Here is a 20,308-nt window from a genome sequence, read left to right as displayed (position 1 = left end):
CCAGGGAGTAACTAGGACCCAAAATGCCGCCCAAATGGGGCGGTGCCGTTATCCTAACTCTATTGGCCCTCTCTGACTGGTGACCACAGACTGCAAGATGCTAGACTTTGCCTATAACCGCCACGTCTGAAAGGGCGCGATAAACCCGCCCTAGCTCCGGTGCAGCGGACAAGCCCGTGGCGACCGCCAGAGATAGGTCCAAGAGGAAATCTAACAAAGAAGGAACCCCAAACAGGATAACGGTATAATGAGAACACTAAACGTCTATATCCCTATCTTGACACTGGAACAGGATACAGAACAAATATACGTAACGAGATCCGGAGACATCTATGTGGTACTGTAATCAATTGTCTTAATTGCGAAACATTTCAGGGAAACGGTTGTGGGGTGCTCTCACTGGGACAATTGTATCTGAATAGGGTGTTTTTAAAATCTTTTCAGCAATTAAAAGAGGAATTTGATCTACCCCATTTTTTTTTCTATTTGCTGCTTACAATTAAGGCATGTTTTGCAGGCACCATTTAAAGACTCTCCATCCCCGTTAGGTATTTTATGTCTACCCTTAGTGGATGGAAGACTGTTTCCCTAATGCCGGCATTCCCAACCACGGTCATCAAGGCACACCAAGAGTGCAGGGTTTGTAGATATCCAGGCTTGAGCACAGGTGACTTAATTAGTATCTGAGGTAGTCTGATTAATCCATCTGTGCTAAAGCCTGGATATCACTAAAACCTGCACTGTTGGTGTGCCTTGAGGACCGTGGTTGGGAATGCCTGCCCTAATGTATTCCCTCCGGTTGTTTAACCATCATTTAGACCCTTTACTACACTTCAGGAGCAGTGGGTTTTTGACCTGTGCCCTATAGACTATTATGACTGGATAACCGCTAGGGAATTACCTAGTCTTGCTACTACTGGTATTATATTTCAACAAATACAATTATTTATCCTACATGGTACATATCTAACGCAGGTACGAGTGGCCAGGTTCGGGGCGCGCTCTTCCTCTGCATGTCCCAAATGTTTAATTGGAGTGGGCATCTATTGTGGGAATGCCCGCTTGTTCGGGATTTTTGGGTTCGGGTATAGAAAGCACTGCACTATTGACGCCTAAATTATGTATGCTAAGGGCTGCCGAAGATGAGGCTTTACTATGCGCAGATTTGATGTATGTTAAAAATGTTTGTGTTTTGGTTAAATTCATTATTGCCCGCTCCTGGATGGCCTCCAATGGGCCTGACTTCTCTGCCCTACGGACTCTGCTCAACTCCACTATTGAGCATGAGCGATATGAGTAAGCAAGCCAGGGCTAAATTGGAGAAAACCTGGTTGGAGTGGATGGAATCTCCGCATTATGCACGAGAGGGTACTAAGCATGATATTTGGCAACCAGTTACCTGTAAATATAGGCAGCATTTGTTTATTAGGTTAAGATAATTTGATATCTATAGCACAATTGTTATTAGTACATCCAGCTAGCTATACTGTTATTTAAGGGGGCATTGGTAGTGTGGAGGTGTTTCCATTTAGAGTAGGGGGTAGAAATTGGAAGGTCATATATAGGTATGCGTACAGTTCTTTTCGAATTGCTCAGTATGATGTGCTGGTACCCGTTTTATGGTAGACAGCAATTTCTTTTGCTTACTATATATTGTATTGCTATCATTTGATTTCGCCAGCAGTGTTAAATTCGAGTGCGAGATTACTGGTTGTGATGTGTTAACCTGCTGGCGATGTTTGATTATCTGTATTTATGTCAAGTATGCGATTTGATGAACACGCTGTACCACAATTTTTTTTTTCTTGTATTAAAAATCAACTTTATTAAAAAATAACTGGTAATAAACAATAATGCGGAGTAGAATGTGTGTGGGCTGTTGGTTGTAGTGTTTTTTTTTTGTTTTTCCTTTTTCGTAATTTAAACCTATTTTCCTACCATTTCGTCTGCCCCACTGTCTGTCGCTGGATTATCCTAATACACCTACAAACTATACCGTATTATGATAGACAGAAGGCAAACCTGGATTTCTGCACTTGTAAACTTTTATTTAACAAGCACATCTAATCTGGTCACCCTCTGTCAGTAGTGTATAGTGCCGGCAGACTCGGGTCATGTCTCGGTCTCCTGAGTCATGTGTAACACTTTCACTTTCTGAAAGCTTTTTTTTATTTCTCTTTTCAATTCTATGCAGGATCTGCAGTGAATAGTTGCTGGGTCACCTCATTCTCCTCCCAGACTGGGATGTCTCACCCAGAGTGACATCATGCTGGCTGCAGGCTGTGGGAAGTGATCCTCCAGCTGCAGAATGGGGCTCCCTGCTGCCCTGATAGAACCAGCTCCCAGGCTCCAGGCAGGTTTCACTCAGCGTCCTGCCGGAGTTCCTGGTGTGTGATGCGGAGGAGCTCAGAGCTGTGAGACATGTCGCCTTTATTTAGCTGGGTGGCTAAGGTAAGCGTGATGGGGACGGGGGCTTAGTGCACTGCTAGTTAGTTGGTCAGGAGCGGAGCATGCTTTAATTAACCAGCTTATTACTGCACATTTTGAGAGCGGCTTGTACTTTTTGCTACATTGACAAAATTGCAATAGTACACGGTCCTTTTATCTGTTTAATTTTCTTATTTATTGCACTTAAAGATGTGCGGTGGGATGTTCCATTGGAAATCTGATCCATTTCATTTCATGTTTGTCATGTATGTTTTCGCATTCTGGTGCCCAGGGGTGTTTTGTGCTCCTGGGAAGACGTGTCAGAGGCTGCCACACAGAAGACCGGCACAGTGTAATCTGGGGTGTAAAACATGAACATCGCACAAGTGTGTGCCCTCAGAGATGGCTGCCGGCTGAGATGTAACTGGCACTCTGAGCACATGGCCTTCTCTGTTTCTCCTATACCCTGGCTGCACAGAAATCCATTCCCAGCATGACCTAACTTGCATCAGGTTCTCTGCTCGTGTGTTTCCCCGGGGACTCCTTCCTGGGGGACACGCTGGCTGGTGAACACACCTGGATAGAAGGATTTACAGGTTGTGCTAAATGTTTGCTGTGTAAATGCTGTTGCATTGTGCTCTTCAGCTGTATAAACCTTTTATTTGCAAGCGTAATTGCATATACTGTATCCACATACTGACAAGTTATTTAGGAAGAACAATGATTATTCTATAAAGTGTCTATTGGCTGCATTGTTTTGGGGTAAAAGGAACTACACTAATGTAGCTTTCACATCACATAAAACATTTTGAAACGTTTTTAAAAACTGTAATTTTAAATGGTATTTTAAACGGGTCTAGTGTTCATATTGCAGCAGATTACCATTTAAAAATACCGTTTAAGTACCATTCACATCACCAGTCAAGCCGTTTAACCTCTGAACACGTTTCTACCCACAGCTTATTTCCTGGTTCAGGGAAGGGACACAAGACAAGGGACAGCCAATCACAGTGCTCTAACCTTTATTTTTTACTAAATACCATTTCAGTGCCATTCAGACAGCACAAAAAACGGCTCTGAATTGGCTTTAAAACGGGTAGGACTCTGCTTTTTAAACGTGTTGAAATACCAGTTAACTTTAAATGGTATTTCAACTATGACACTTTCACACTGCAGCCTTAAACGTTTTAAAAGGCAAAAAAACGGCAATATACCGTTTTAAAAGTGTGATGTGAAAGCTACATAACCAATTCTCTTGGTTTTATTTATTTTTATTTCTCATGGATACTGGACTTAAACTATGGCAGCTTACCTGGGAATACCTTACAGCTTCCCCAGATCCCACCACTCCCTAACCAATACCTACAGCTCTCCCAGAACACCCACTCCCCAACCAGTGTGGTTACGTGGTGGAGTCATATTGGGCACATAGGGCCTTATTCTAGTTCACTCTTTCTGACAAAATACTTCTTAAGGGCCCCATACATCAGCAATTAATTGTGACAATTTTCAGATATGGAGATGATTGCCACAATTAATTTTAGATGTGTGGGCTCCCCCTTTTGGCAATCCCAATCAAAATCGCCAATCGATTGCTTAATCAAGTTTTTAAACATGTTTAATAATCTGGTATTATCTGCGGATCTTTTTTATATGTGTGGGCATTCCCAATCCGTCTTCTTCATCTATTTACATTATGAACAGCTGAAATGACAATCGATTGGGCAATTTACAGATATGAAGATGCAATCTTTAGATGGAAAAATCTGCCGATCACTGAAATAAATCTGTAATGTGTGGGCAAAGTCAGGTAGATTGTAAAATCCATTTATCTGGCCAAAAAATCCCTGTATCTGGAAATCCATTAATTGTGATTGCTGATGTATGGGGCCCATTAGATGGACAAAAGCATGTGCACTGCAGGGGGGGGAAGATGTACAATGTGCAGAGAGAATAATGGGCCCCATACATCAGCAATCACAATTTATGGATTTCCAGATACAGGGATTTTTTGGCCAGATAAATGGATTTTACAATCTATCTGACTTTGCCCACATATTACAGATTTATTTCAGTGATCGGCAGATTTTTCCATCTAAAGATTGCATCTTCATATCTGTAAATTGCCCAATCGATTGTCATTTCAGCTGTTCATAATGTAAATAGATGAAGAAGACGAATTGGGAATGCCCACACATCTAAAAAAAGATCTGCAGATAATACCAGATTATTAAACATGTTTAAAAACCTGATTAAGCAATCGATTGGCGAGTTTGATTGGGATTGCCAAAAGGGGGAGCCCACACATCTAAAATTAATTGTGGCAATCATCTCCATATCTGAAAATTGTCACAATTAATTGCTGATGTATGGGGCCCTTTAGATTTGGGTGAGTTATTTAGTTTCTGTGCAGGGAAAATACTGTCTGCTTTATTTTTACACTGCAATATAGATCTCACTTTGAAGTAAAACCCCACCCAAATCTAATTCTCTCTGCATAAGTAACATCTGCCCCACCTGCAGTGCACATGGTTTTGTCCATCTAAGAAGGATTTTGGGTACTTGTTTCCTAGCACGGCACCATCGCATACCATACTTAGTGGTGTGCGATGCAGTGCAATATTCATGTTAAATTAACAGGAGTGCTTGTACAATGAAATATTGCATAGCATTGCATACCATCAAATGGCATGCGATACGATTTTTAATTGTACAAGCACCCTGATGGGTGCTTACAATGTTAAATTCAACGCCACCCCCACTATCAACGCCAACCCAAAGCGTGGCGAGCAGAGTGAGCCCTTGTTCTACGACCTTTTCATACCCCCACTATCCATGTCGGCGTGGAATTGATTTTAGATAGTGTGGCGAGCGCAGCTAGCCACCGAGCCCGAAGGGTCGCGGAATACTAGCCCCACGAGGACACGGCATACATGTAAAGTAATCAGTGTTCCTAACATTTCTCCTGAACCTACCTCCCTCCAGTTTCAGTGCATGTCCTCGTGTTCTATTACTACTTTTCCTTTGAAGAAAATTTCCCTCCTGTACTATGTTAAAACCCTTGATATTAAGATCTTTTAGTCTTTCCTGGTAAGTTTTTTTTTTTTTTGTGTGTGTGTGTGTGTGTGTGTGTGTGTGTATATATATATGTGTGTGTGTGTATGTATATGTATATGTATATATATATTATGTATATATATATATATATATATATATATATATATATATATATGTGGCTTGGGTTAGACTTGCCCTGTTTTGAAGCTTCGTGCATCTGGCCCATGGCCTCCAGAACTGGACACAGTATTCCAGATGAGGCCGTACCAATGACCTATATAGTGGCATTATTACTGCTTTTTTTTTTTTTTTTTTTTTGCTACTGATACCTCTCCCTATGCAACCAAGCATCTGACTAGCCTTCCTCATTGCTTTGCTACATTGCTTTCCTGCCTTTAAGTCACTTGAAATAGTGACTTCTAGATCATGGTGTCCTATTTGTTGGCTAATTACCTGCACAGGGACTTTGATCTGAAAGTCACTAGAATATGAACTATTGTTTACCTTTTAATTTCCTCCCACACGCTGCTGCACACGCTGTAAGGCCAGTGTGCACAGTACACGCAGAAGTTATTGTCCGTTCACTTCTGCTGCATGCTATTATCATCATGGATGAACACACAAGGTACTATTATGTTATTAATTATAAATGTTTCATTTCACCGTGTGTGTGTGCGTGCGTGTTTTGTAATGGAAAGTTTCAAATTTAAGTCATAGCAACTGTCTGCTTATGTAATGGGGCGATTTCAGGGCATTTTATAAGCGGCGTAACTAAATCACTTAGAAAAAGCCCCTTAATCGCTGCATGTGTAGGGACATTAGCAATGCCGCAGTCGCCCAGTGATTAAAATCCAGTATGCCGGAAGAATCTATAACCGCCAGTCAGATCAGTCAGCACACAGCGCTTTACACATCGCTGTTTGCTGAGCCATCGAGCATTATTCCGAACACCCAGCACATCACCCCATGTGTAAGCCCTCCTAGACCACTTTTAAAAGTGTAAAAATTGTGTGTGTTTTATATAATCTGCTTTTGCGACCTGGGGGCAGATGTATTAAGCCTGGTTAGAGCTTTGTTTGAAAGTAGTTGATTGGTTGGTTGGTGCGCTATCACCTTCCACTTTATCTCTTTACCAGGCTAAATACACCTGTCTCCTGGAGTGAAGGGGTCCCTGATTCCGCCCCCCCCCCCCCCACCCCCCTTGAGTTGGACACCAAAAGGATTTGTGATACAAGACAGTGTATCGGTCTGAACCGGGTCCCATTCACAACAGCGCCAGCTCTGGAATAACATGGGTCATAGTCAGTCTGAATGTGGTCTGATCCGGTTTGGTAAGTTTTTTTCTAAATCCTGGGTCATACCTGGGATCTTGGTGTAAAAGGTGGATTATTATTATTATTATTTATAAAAGTTTGAATTTTCACTGCCACAGATTCATAAAATATTGGTGGGGCAATTCTTATTTGTAATACTGTTGCGGCTTGAGCTAATATACTTATTTGCTGGGCCAATCTCAGGATCTGTGTGTGTGACCCGTCAAGCTTGTCCTTCATGCAAAATTGCTTGCTAGAATTACACTATAATGCTGTCATTATTTTTCTTTGATTCTCGCCATACTCTGATGGCATTGAGTGCCCAGAGCTATTCAGTTAGCCGTGGTATTCTGAGGTGTGAGCAGAACTATTGCCACCATATGACTTACAAGGTTACTGCCTATGTTACCTCCATTGCGTTAAACAGAACGGCATGTTTTCTCACCCAGAGATATGTTGTGATAAGAAGCGGGATGTTCTAACATCAGCAGCCCAGCTTCGCCGCCCATCGCCGACATAATATGCTCTAACATATGCGATAATTATGGCAAAGGACAGCTCTTGCGTTAAGAGCTGTCCATTGCGGTGAGAGTAAGCGGCTCCCCCCTCTCTCCCTTATCCGGCACTGGTGCTGCTGCGGCGGGGGGCTGGCTCTCCTCCTACTCCCTAAACCCGGAAGATGATGTACAGTGCAGGGAGGAGGAGATCACAGGTCCGGGCAGCACTGTTCTGTGCTGCCCGGACACAGGAGAGGGGGGGTCGGTGTGGGTCGCGGTAGAAGCCCATAGGCTTCTATGGGGCATGGCCAGCTTTTGCTGGCGATGACCCCCGTCGCGGTAACCCGGCGGGGAATGTTTAGAGCATCCCAAAATGCGGTAAAAACCTGATAACCGGGTTTTTACTGCATTTTTAGTTTAGAGAATCTCCCCCCATATTCTCTACTCTAGGTCGACACAAGCAGAATGTGTTGATGAAAAGTCGACACACTTTTTTTTTTTTTTGGGAACAGGCTTTTTCATACTTCACCATCCCAGTGGACCTGGATAGGTAATATAATAGTGTGCCGATCGCAGCGAGGCACCGTCCCCAAAGCATCGCGAGCGCAGTGGTACATTTATCCGGTGTCGACCTAGAATGAAAAAACTAGTGTCAACCATGTTTATGTTGAGCTTGTGTCGATCTTCAGTTACTGTTGACTTAGAGTTTTTCGACTAATTTTAGATGTCGACCTACTCGCTGTCATCCATTATTGGTCGACCTAGTGATTGTCGACTTAGACATTGTCTACCATTTATACCAGAACCATATGTAAACCCTGAATAAATGTAAGCAATGAGCAGTATTGCTACCTTATTTATTAATCAGCCCTTGTATTACGTAACCTAATAAATATTTCCAAAAGCAAAAGGAAGGAAAAACCCTTCTATTTGCAATGTCTCAAAAAACTTTAATTCGTCGTTGAGATTTTTGCTATCTGTGGTTTTAGTCCCATTGCTAAAAATAAATGGGTTAGTAAAACATTGTTCCTGGCTGTTGTTCAGAGTCGTCTGGTTCCCACAGAGGTAGTGATGTCAGCTTTCCTCTCACATGGCATTTCTACAATACATCATCAAGTACATTGGGGAGAACTGTGAAAATTAATTTATGGTTTAATGGTGTGTACACACTTGTACAGTGTGCATGAGATTTTGACTATATAGTCAAAATCTCATCTGGATCGCATGCAGATTGTATGGGTTTAACCCTTGCGATCCCGATGCGCGCTCCCGTATCGCAGCCAGAAAGTCTTGGCTGCATAGACTATATACTGCAGATCTGCCCTATATAGTCTAAATTGTGTATATATTGTATGCAGATAGTCTAAATTGTACAAGTGTGTGTACACACCTTTTTTAGATATAATTTTAGTAATATATAACTTTATATACATACATACATACATACATACATACATACATACATACATACATACATACATACATACACTTCAGGGAAAAAAAGGGTAGGGGTTTCCCTATTGATTTAGAAGTTGGTGGTGGAAGCGAAGGGTGTAAGTCATATTGGATATTGGTAGAATCCTAGTTAAAACCCTTTTAATAAAAAAAAAAATATATATATATATATCACACACACTATCAATCCCAACATGCCCTGGGAGTACCACCCCATCGGTCCCTCCAATATGCATTTTTTTTTTTTTTTTACTATTGTGCAGTGAAACTAAACTATGCGGGTTGACCACTAATACTCAACAGTGATTAGGTCGATATCTAAGAATGGCTGATTTACACTGGTCTAATGGTGTGTACACACGGTGAGATATGCCGTGCTATGTGAGTCCCCATGCGATCAGATCGCATTGGGACTCGCATCGCACAGCATGCATGTAATGGCACAATTTTGACTATATAGTGCAGATCTGCACTATATAGTCAAGGAAGCCAAGACTATCTGCCTTGCGATATGTGAACGCGCATCGGGATCGCAAGGGTTAAAACCCTTGCGATCTGCATGCGATGCTGACACGATGTTTACTATATCGTCAACATCGAGAGGCATATTGTACCATGTGTACACAGTATAACATTGACAGATTGTTCACACAAGCAAACGGTTGTCATGAACTTGGCCGACACAAGTACAAGACTACTAGTGGATCGTCGGACGCTGTCACTTAGCTGCTGTTCACAAGGGGTGTGTGAAATCCCTCTAAATAAAATGATGAAGAACAAGAAGGGTTTAAACAGAGCTGGGTTTCACAAAATGATGCAGCAATGCATATCAGTCGTATAAATATTTATTCTAAGCATAAAATATATCCTATAAATAAAAAACGTATTTACGTGTCGGGTCTCCCTTATTCTGAAAACCGTGATTTTTCAGAAGTTTTTTTTTTTTTTTCATACTTCCCTCGTTACCGATGTCCACGGCGGCCTTCAGGATCCTCTTCAGCGGCATCTCCGGTCCCAAGGGTGCATTGCGTGAATGTACAATGCACCCCTGGGACCGGAGATACAACTGAAGAGGATACTGAAGACCGCCGTGGATGTCGGGGCACTGCCAGGGGACCGGATAAGTATGGGGGTGGGGGGGGGGGGGGGGGGGGGGGGTCAGTGAGTCACTCAGCAGTCAGTGAGCCCATTTCAGCCCCGTTTCAGCTTACACCGCCTCCATCCTAGACTGATGAAGGTTGTACTCCCACTTATACTTTTATTTGCAAAATGTGATGGAGCAGTTGCGGAGTGACTATACCAGACCACATTGTGATCAGCGGTATGGTATGTCTATAACCTACATTACCATGTAAATCCGCGGTCTTACCTTATCCTTTACAGAGCCAAACCTATAAGTGTGGGAAGCTGCATCAGGGGTTTTCTTGCTAGCCTAGAAGAGCCAGGATTTAAATGTATATGGCATGGTGTGTATGCCATATTGATGCATATTACACTGAAGTGCCAAACGTCATGGATATCAGTCTATTATGGTAGGAGGGGATGTCTTGGAAATGGCCAGACCTGCATCCATTGTAATCTGCACTTCTTGTGGGTTATTCCATTTCCGAAGTTTTATGGATCTTTATTGTTCCTCTTTCTGCAATGAGCACTTCATGGAAGGCCTTACCACCCACCATGGATAGTGCAGTGGCCTGGGACAGGTGCTTAATGATTGTGACTATAAATATCTGACACTTGTGCATATGTAGTGTTCATTCTAGCACCTGCCATCTTTGAAAACCCATGCAGTTCCTGTTCCCTGCCTGGGTAGATCTGCATGGGTTTTCAAAGATGGCGGGTGCTAGAATGAACACTACATATGTATATAGCAAGTTTAATCAGCACAGTTTCTTTGTGAGACCTAGTCCTATTGTGTTGTGTTGTGATTTTAACATCTAAAAAGTGGAAAAAAAAGTTGATTCCTACGATGGTATTGCTCAGGAAACAGGAAAGATCATTAAAATGTTGAATTTCTGCTTGATACTCCACTGGGTTAAGAGAACATTCAGATGAGATTTTATTTTAATTGTACAGGTATATCGTTTCAATCAATAAAATTGTGTTTACCCCGTCATACCTGCTACCGATGTTATTTCCTGAGCAGTGCCATTGTGGGAATCAACATTGGTGCACAGTGGAAACTACCCTGGGAATTCTATATAGAACCTGCGGTTGCAAAGTAGTTCCAGACCACCTAATGAGGTACACCTTTTCTTAGGGTGCCTTTTAAATGGTGATGGGAATCCATTAAGAGACCATAACATACTACACCTGGAGGCATTATTCTTATATTTATTATACACACATTTCCTTTAAGTGCACAGATCTCCTGCCATTAGCCCCCTCTGAGCATTAAACGGGTGCTTGCTCCATCAGAACACACAGAACACAGCCTGTACTGCATGCAGACTAGCCGGTGCTTCCCGCGGTTATAGTCTGTACAATAAGTAACACCCTGTACCCTGTGGTGTTTATTAATGCATGCAGGGAAAACAAGCCTGTAACCTAAACCTACTGCACAGTAGTCATGGGAGTGGGGGCAATAGAGGTTTATGGGCCTGATTCAGCTTTTGTTAGCAAAGCAAAAACACACAGACGTGCACAACCATGATGCACTGCGACAGATAATAAATGGAGAAGGTAAATCGATTTGACCAAACGTGACCTTGCGTGTCAGTCGCAAGCCCCGTTTTTTGAACCGGACGCCGCAAGTCAAAGGGGGAGATTCTCTAAGCTAAAAATGCGGTAAAAACCCCGTTATCGGAGTTTTTACCGCATTTTGGGATGCTGTAAGCATCCCCCGCCGGGTTACCGCGGCGGGGGGCATCGCCAGAAAAATCTGGCGATGCCCCATAGAAGCCAATGGGCTTCTATCGCAACCCTCCGCCGCCCCGCGCCGACCCCCCGCCGCCCCGCATCGCCCCCTCCCCCCTCACCTGTGTCCGGGCAGCACAGAGCTGTGCTGCCCGGACCTGTGACCTCCTCCCTGCACTGATCCTCTTCCGGGTGCAGGGAGGAGGAGAGCCCGGCGCAGCAGTGCCGGGTAAGGGAGGGAGGGGAGAGCCGCCGGGACCTGCTGGGACCCGGCGACTCTCACCGCAAAGGACAGCTCTTAATGCAAGAGCTGTCCTTTGCCTTAATTATCGCATATGTTACTACATATGCGATAATTAAATATGCGATGGGCGGCGGAGATTCTTAGAGAATCTCCCCCTAAGTCAGCCCAGACTGACTTCGATTTGCCAACAGGGGAAAGATCATTCGATGGTCGGTGACCATCAAATGGTTTTGCCCCTGTATGCTACCCTGTGTATGGATGTTTATGCAAAACATCCATTTGCAGAGCGGCAGGGATATTCCAGGGTTGCCGACTTTCTCATTCTCCTCTCTGGGAGAAGCCCGGAGAGGAGAGATTCAGTAGCCGCTCAGGGGGCGGGGCTTAAGCGTGACATCACTAAGCCCCGCCCCCATGCTGGTAAACCAGCGAATTCAGAGATCTCCGTGGAGGGGGCGGGGCTAAAATGACGCGATTGTGTCATTTTAGCTCCGCCCCCTCCTCTGAGACCCGAGGATTGCGGCATTTTAATGCCGCGATCCGGGGGACAGCGGGGGTCCCCCCTGAATCCGGGAGGGTTGCCCACCCTTCCGGGGGGCCGGGAGGGAGCCCCGATTTTCGGGAGACTCCCGGAAATTTCGGGAGGGTCGGCAACCCTGGGATATTCATAGCACGGCAGGGGGGTGGGCATACGCCCAGCGGGTGGCATTAGAGGACTCTCGAAGTGAGCCATTAAGAATCTCCCCTAAAATACAAAATGTATTTACATTTTGGGGTACAGAATTTATGTGGGTATCCTGGGCTAGCACCAGCTAGTATTCTTGGGGGGGGGGGGGGAGAAACTACATACATTACATGCTAACTTTTTACAAGGGACATCAGACACAGGTGAGTGGGGTCAGAGTTCATGGCAACTGTCATTACACGCAAGTGTAATTTTTCGAGTCTTCACTGAGAAGTGTTATATTTGTACATAATTGCAGTTTTATTGCCATCTGTTTTTCCTTTTTAAAAAGTACAGTTTAGCTGAAATCTACAGAATGATCATTTAGGAACACCATGACCCCAAGCAACTTTACTACTAACAGCTGGGTGCAGAGCAAAGATAAAAAGCCTAGAAACTGCTGAGGCATGAGGAGAGTCCGTTCAGGGCTCTCAAAGTTTGCATGACTCTGCAACTGTCCCCGCTGCCCCCACACCCGGTAACAATATGCGAGGCAGGCCGCATAAACCTTGTTACACTACCAAGAAAACCCGGGATGCAGCTTCCCACTATTAAATGTTTGGCTCTGTTAAAGGATAAGGTAAGGCAGAAAGCCCTTTACTGTTGCTTATATACATACCAGACAGCTGACCTCACGCTGTGGTCTGATACAGTCACTCAGCAACTGCTGCAATGAGAGACTGGGTCAGGAATCCTCTTGATCCCTTAAGGATGCTGTCCTAAAAGGACCATTCAACTACATCAAGGTGTGTGTTGCACGTATGATCTGTCGGCTTTGCTTGCGGTCTCGAGCAGATCGTATCAGGCCGTTCTAGTGTCTGGCCAGCTTTTTGAAGGTAAGAATGTGTGTCTCAGACACCGGATCATGACACATGCAAAGGGTTGTTGGTGAGAGGCCGGCACGGAGGCTGCTGAGAGAGTGGGGCCTGGGGCACATGCCTCCATACTACAGCTCATATTTGAAAGCTAAAAACTATCAGTGCGATGTTTTTGAAGTTTTAATCGGGGTAAATTAACTAACACTTACAGAAATGAAAAGAGGTGATGTAGTACTTCCTCATCTTTGCGGCACCGCTTACGCTATAGAACTTACATAGGATCATCGCCTCCTCGCGGGCTCGCTTCGGGCTCAGTTGCTCGATTCGCTTGCCACAACTTTACTGAAGGTAATAGATGGTGGCGTGGACACAGAATTTGTAACTGTTACCTCGCTGAAAATCCGTATGTAGTGGGGGACAATGATGAAAATGGTGGCTAATGTAACTGGTTGCCCATAGCAACCAATCAGATTTGGTCTATCCTTTCTCTATTACATCTCAGAATCTGATGGGCCGCTATGGGCAAAATCACCTCTTCATTTTAGAAGCTGTCGCTAATTTACCCTATAGTCTTTTTAAAGACTTGCAATGCCTGAAATGCGTACCAGGAATTGATAAATACCCATAAGGAAAGACACTGCGTGTGAAATCCTGTTTCTTTTCTTTCCTATTTCAAAGAAGCTTTTCACGGGTTTTAAAAGGAGGTCCTACATGTGCCAAGAGTCCGGCGCATCCAGACGTGGAGAATAGGATCCAGTTTATAATCCCTCATTCTTACATTCCAGACAAAGCGCCGAAACTATGCAATGGCTACAGAAGCACAATATGAATTGTTAATCTGTTATTCAAAAGCTGCTTTTCTCATTTGATCTGCCTGTGATGCCGCCCTCACACTCGGTGGTGGCAGACATTTCTTTTTTTTTTCCTTTTGGTAAGAGTAGTGACTTTTTGCATTCCTAGACTATTTACAGGGTGAATTTTGGTTGTGGCCACAATATGGCTGCCTCTGCGATGGACTTTATTTATTTTTTTTTTTCCCTTCCTGTTCGCTCTTGAACTCATTTATTGTAATGTTATTACAGTGTTCATTTGGCTATTAAGTTATATTTATATGACCATTTATAACTCCTAATTTATATAGCTGCATAATATTTTGTGGTTGTTTCGGAATAAAAAACAGAACTGCAAGCCAGATGCACTAAGCTTCAAAAGTGATAAAATGGAGAGTGATAAACAACCAACCAATCAGCTCCTGTCTGACATTTTTCAAACACAGTCTGTGACATGGCAGGTAGGAGATGATTGGCTGGCTGTTTATTACTCTCCATTTTATCACTTTTGAGTCTTAGGGCGGTATTCAATGTGAATACCTGCGAGGTGCAGCGAATCCTTTTTAGGATTCGCTGCACATTCGCCACGTTCCGGAGCCAACGGGCTCCGGTATTCAACGTGTCAGGGGCTCGTTGCCCCTGACAGGCGAAATATGAGCTCCTGCGGCGAATGCCGCAGGGAGCCTGAGGAGGGTGCCAGGCAGAGAGATGGAAGTCTCTCTGCCTGCCCCTGAAAGTTTGTGGGGGGCAGGTGGGCTCCCCGGGTGCCAGGCAGCACAGGCTGCCCCCCGGGGGTGCCAGCAGGGGAGCGTATATTTACTACACACGATCGTAACGATCGAGTGCAGTGAATATATGAATATGTAATGAGCGGCTCGGCTCGGCGCCCCCTGCTGGCTGCTGTGTAAAAAAAAAAAAAAAAAAAAATATATATTTTTTAAAATTAAATATATATTCATGTGCTTACAGCGCATGAATAAAAATAGCATGCCCCTCCTCAGAATAAAATTCCTGATTTTTTGACACCAAATGTAAAAAACAAAACACTTTATTTTAAAAGTTCACATTCCACTTCTCCATAAAAAGATAGCGATTGCTACTCGGTGAATCATGGCGAAAAAAACCTTCAAATGTATTCGCCATGTGGTCATTGAATAGGGTGATTCACCGTTTTTGTCAAAAATTCGCCAAACAGCACAAATTCGCCATAAAAACATGGCGAATCAGGCTCATTGAATACCGCCCTTAGTGTATCTGGCCCGGAATGGCAGCTGCCTGTGCACTTCAAGTAATGGTATAACAAGGATACATAAGTTCCGTGCGCAGAATTTTGTAGTCCTAATGGTTTTTACAATCTATTGCAGGTGCCTGAGATAATTGGGGCAATCCGACAAGCTGGAAAACTTGCACGTCAAGAAGAGATTCATTCCCACCTATGTGACGGAGACGACGCCTTCTCCAAAAAGTTTGAAGTCCTGTTCTGCGGCCGCGTGATCGTCGCTCACAAGAAGGCGCCTCCGGCTCTGATAGACGAATGCATCGAGAAGTTCAACCATGTCAGCTGTACCAAAAGGAAAGACGAGGAATCCCCGGCTCCTTTGTTGGACACTAGCACTAGAATATTGTTTGGAGATAAACTAAAGTCTTTCTTCCATTCAACGTTCGATGATGGAGAGAAGAACAAACCCATTCGCAAGTCTTATTCCCAGCCTGGCTTAAGGACTAACTCCTCCTTTACGAGGGAATGGGACGATGGTCACAGCAGCCTTCCAGTATCCTTTGAGGATAATGACATTTATTTGGATTTACAAAACCCGTCTGAGGCGCAGAACTTTGTGCTGCCAACAGACATGGAGGAAAACCAAACCATGTTGTTCACGGTATGTAAAACTTTTTGTGTTCTTTAAGTGGATTTGGGTTTCTTTTGATCTGTTTTTCGAGAAGTGATCAGCCTGGTTGGTCCTGCTGTGCTACTTGTACACGTAATACAATGATCATAAGAACTTGAGGTTAGAACAGTAAGGTATACATTTTACTAACGTTTCTAAAAATGAAGAGGGGATTTTGGCCATAGCAAACACTGAGATGTTGTCTACCATTTCTCTATTGCACCCTAGAAAATGAAAGACAACATCTGATTGGTGTATCATCAATATAAGTGCAGCCGAGAGAGCGTTGAAAGTCGCAGGTTTTTATTTGTGTGGGTTTTTACTTACTGGGTTTGTTTATAGATTTTGATATATTTTGACCGAAAAAAATGTGTAGGCTGTTCTTGGTTGTGGCCGCTGTGTGAATACAGGATGCTCCTTCAGAGTCTGTGCGGCGGAGAAATGGTGCTACAGGAAGTGGTTGTCACAATTGACCAGCTATAAGACCCTGTGAATGCTGTTCTAATGGAACAATACATAAGAGGCAATTCAGTGGCGAGATCGTTGGGGTGCTATCTTCATTGTGAGTTTCCCCTCACGAGTTGCACTGGAAGCTGCAGTGTTGGGTAAAGACAAGTCTTAGTTATGTGTGCAGCCACCAAATCCAAACAGATATTTAATTTTTACTTACAAGCTTCTTGGCCCTCCACCTTTTCCTTCCTACCCCTCTGCCCAGCAGCTCTTCTCCCCCCTGCCCTGATTGTCCATAATTTTTACCTGATCAGGTTCTCTGTCTATTGACCGTGGCTATGGAAATCCTCTGAGGAGACAGTGGGCACTGAGTGTAGTAATGCAGGTACCATGCAGACCGCCGTGCATTCAGGTGAATGGTGTAGAAGCAAACTGTGGTAGCTGAATCCCTGCACAAGATGGCTATGTCCTCTTGGATGGGGCAGGCTGTGGGGGCCGCATAGTCTTGCTTTAGGAAGCAGGGAATGCAGACAGTAAAGGCCGCATGTCCAGTGTGTTTTTTTTTTTTTTTTTTTTTTCCTAAGCCAAAAATTACTTTATCCAATCTAGCCTGCAATGGATAAAAGTGGAAAATCTTGTTTCTGTGCAGGGAAAATACGGACTGCTTTATTTTTACACTGCAATATAGATTTCCCTTTGAAGTAAAACCCCACCCAAATCTACTTCTCTCTGCACAAGTTACATCTGCCCCCCCACCTCTGCAGTGCACATGGTTTTGTCCATTTGAGAGTGAACCAGAATAAGGGGCCATATTTTATATTTAAAAGCTTTCTTCATTCCAATAAAAGTGTCCAGATCAATAAAAGTACCAGTTGTCCTTCAGCACGATCATGATGGGACCCGTATGTACTCGGTGGCTGCTGCACATTGGTGAGCACTCCAGTTTCTGCAGCATATAATGCTATGGCTTGTGCCATACTACCACTTATGTCCGTAGAGTAGAGAACGCATGTTATGTGGCTGGAGCGGTGTTGGTTGATTAATAGTAAAGCAGCTTCCTTTTGCACCAGCTGCGATTTTTTTTTTTTTTTTTTTTTTTTTTTTTTTTTTAAAGATTTCTATAAACCAAGTACTCATGAATTTATGGTACTCATCCACTGTAATATAAGCACACCTAAATGCTGTCTCTGAACACCGCTAAGCCCTACACAGTCGCAGTACATATTCTGAGATCCCCCTTTGGCCAACAAAATATGAAATGTCTAATGAGCATTAGAAGTTGGCGCAACAGAAGCTCATGGTACGAACGCTGTATGCTTTGACCACATGCATCCCAATTGCCTGACATCATGACGACTGGAAATGTTCCTATTTCTTGTGAGAAGCCAAGGAAATGTTTTACATTGAAATTTTTTTTTTTTCTCTTGATTTCTTGAACTGCAGATCTACTATATTCTTGGTTTATATTCTTTTGTAAAGTTCTGCTTACATTTTATATATTTCTCCTAGATCGGTCAGACAGAAGTTTACCTGATCAGCCCTGATACAAAGCAAATTGTCATTGAAAAAAGCTTTAAAGAAATATCCTTTTGCTCTCAGGTGAGTCTCATTGTTCATAATATTGGTGGAAGGGTTTCATGAAGGACCGCAGCTGATGTGTTCTGAACTTCAGTCATCACGTACTTCCTGCATCAGTGATTATCCCACCTGCTTCCAAGGAAAGAACATAACCTGTTGGGTAAACTTGAGGGTTGAGGTTAAAGGTGCATACACACTGTACAAATTTTTTGACCAATTTCGTTGAAAGACCTTTCCCTTGATCCCAGTGTCCTGGATGAAAGATGTTGACGAAAGATGAAAGATCTATTTACAGTTTATAGGCTCTTTTTGAAAGATATCCAAATTGATCTGCATGCACAGTTGATGAACAATCTTGATGAAAAACTGGCGGGTATGCGCATCATCATTTGTCGTTAGTCTGTCGTCAATATCTTTTGTCCAGGACACTGGGTTCAATGGAAATGTGTTTTTTTTTCAAAATTGGGTACTTGTGAATTATCACGGCGCCCACGAAATCGGCCGAAAATCGGCCGCAAATTGCATGGAAAAATCGGATGCGATTTTGCGGCCGATTTTCGACCGATTTATTTATTTATTTTTTTTAAAAAATTTTTTTTTAATGCAATATAGTGGCATGTGATGCATGTGATGCATGTGAAGCGATTCGATTTGTAATTGTACAATAACCCTGATGGGTGCTTACAATGTTAAATGCACCGCCATTGTTAACGCCACCACCACTATCAACGCCAACCCGAAGCGTGGCGAGCGGCGGCGGTACGCGGCCTCATACCCCTTTTCATACCCCCACTATCCACGTCGGCGTGGAGTTGATTTTAGATAGCGCAGCGAGCCACCGAGCCCGAAGCGTGGCGAGCGGACGCGGAATACATGTAAAGTAATCCGCGTCCCCTCGCGGGGCTCGCTGCACTCGCCACGCTTTGGGCTCGGTGGCTCGCTGCGCTTGCCACACTATCTAGAATCAACTCCACGCCGACGTGGATAGTGGGGGTATGAAAAGGTCGGAGGACGCGTACCGCCGCCCCTCGCGGGATCCCTGCGCTCGCCACGCTTTGGGTTGGCGTTAGTGTGGCCAATCTGTGGCCGGGATCGGGATCGGCGGGATCCCGGGATTTGGCCCCAAAATTGCCGGGATTTGAATCCCGGGATTGGAGCTTCCAATCCCGGGATTTCGGGATTAGATTAGTCTAATGCTGGGCAGCGTCTGAGCACTCGCTCAGACGCTGCCAGGCTGCTTCGTTCTGTCCCCGATCATGCACAGCTCAGACGCGCAGCGTGATGTGGTCAGAGGTCACGCTGCGCGTCATACTGTGCATCCAGTAAAGGCCCCCGCACCGCCGCTCCCTACTACCGGATGCTCTTCGCCGCTGCCTGTGACCAGAGACTCCCTGCCGCTGTGACTGTGTGTGGCCGGGAGAGGTCGGGCAGCGAGCGAGTTGTGACACCAGAGGTGTAGCGCTGCAGCCTGCGCAGCGTGACCCATTGGTCACGCTGCGCAGGCTGCAGTACTGAACCCACTCGCCGCCCGACTTCTCCCGGCTGCACAGTCCAGTGACATACCGGCACGTCACACCAGCAGCCTGCTTCCATTCTGCTGCCGCCTGCCCCTCTCAAAAGTAAGGCAATGTGGGAGAGAGGGGGGTGGTTTATTTAATGCCCAGTGATTTTCCTCCCCAAAAATGGCGTGTGGATGCGCATATAGTGCTTGTCTGCACCTAGCTCCCAAGTAGGGATGCCAATCCCGGGATCCCAGGAATCCCGGGATTGAGCATTTTTCAATCCCGAATCCCGGGATTGAAAAAATGCTCCGGGATTGGCATCCCTAGTTGGCGTTGATAGTGGGGGTGGCGTTAACAATGGGGGTGCATTTAACATTGCGAATCACATCGCATGCCACTTGCTGGCATGCATTGCTATGCGATATTTAATTGTACAATCATCAGGGGCATTTTCCTGAAAATCACATCGCATACCATCGCATAGTACCTGGGGGTGTGCAAGGATGGAATAACATGCAAATCAGCAGGGAATGGCCGAAAATCTGCAAAAAAACGGCCGCAAAATCGCATCGCAGATCAAATCGGATGCGATTTAGATGAAATCGGGCGCCGTGATAATACACAAGTACCCAAAATTGTTTTTATTGCAAAGAATGAAATATAATAATAAA

At 44.3% G+C, this 20,308-nt stretch overlaps 1 protein-coding gene across 6 annotated transcripts in view; it reads left to right on the top strand.

The window, feature by feature from the left end:
* The window catches only part of TBC1D1 (TBC1 domain family member 1), a 160,328-nt gene that overhangs the window by 42,123 nt on the left and 97,897 nt on the right, over positions 1-20,308 (top strand). For 5 of the 6 annotated variants that reach the window (XM_083158523.1, XM_083158483.1, XM_083158492.1 and 2 more), the window contains 2 exons: positions 15,583-16,098; positions 18,067-18,156. In XM_083158523.1, coding sequence (XP_083014649.1) covers positions 15,583-16,098; positions 18,067-18,156 — 606 coding nt within the window. Of the gene's footprint in view, positions 1-2,276; positions 2,452-15,582; positions 16,099-18,066; positions 18,157-20,308 lie in introns of those variants that run through there. The other variant, XM_083158504.1, reaches the window with a different exon arrangement.

The sequence above is a fragment of the Crinia signifera genome, chromosome 1 (assembly GCF_055691185.1).
Source record: "Crinia signifera chromosome 1, ASM5569118v1, whole genome shotgun sequence".
In the NCBI taxonomy this organism is placed as follows: Eukaryota; Metazoa; Chordata; class Amphibia; order Anura; family Myobatrachidae; genus Crinia; species Crinia signifera.
This window is presented reverse-complemented; position numbering and strand designations above follow the sequence as displayed.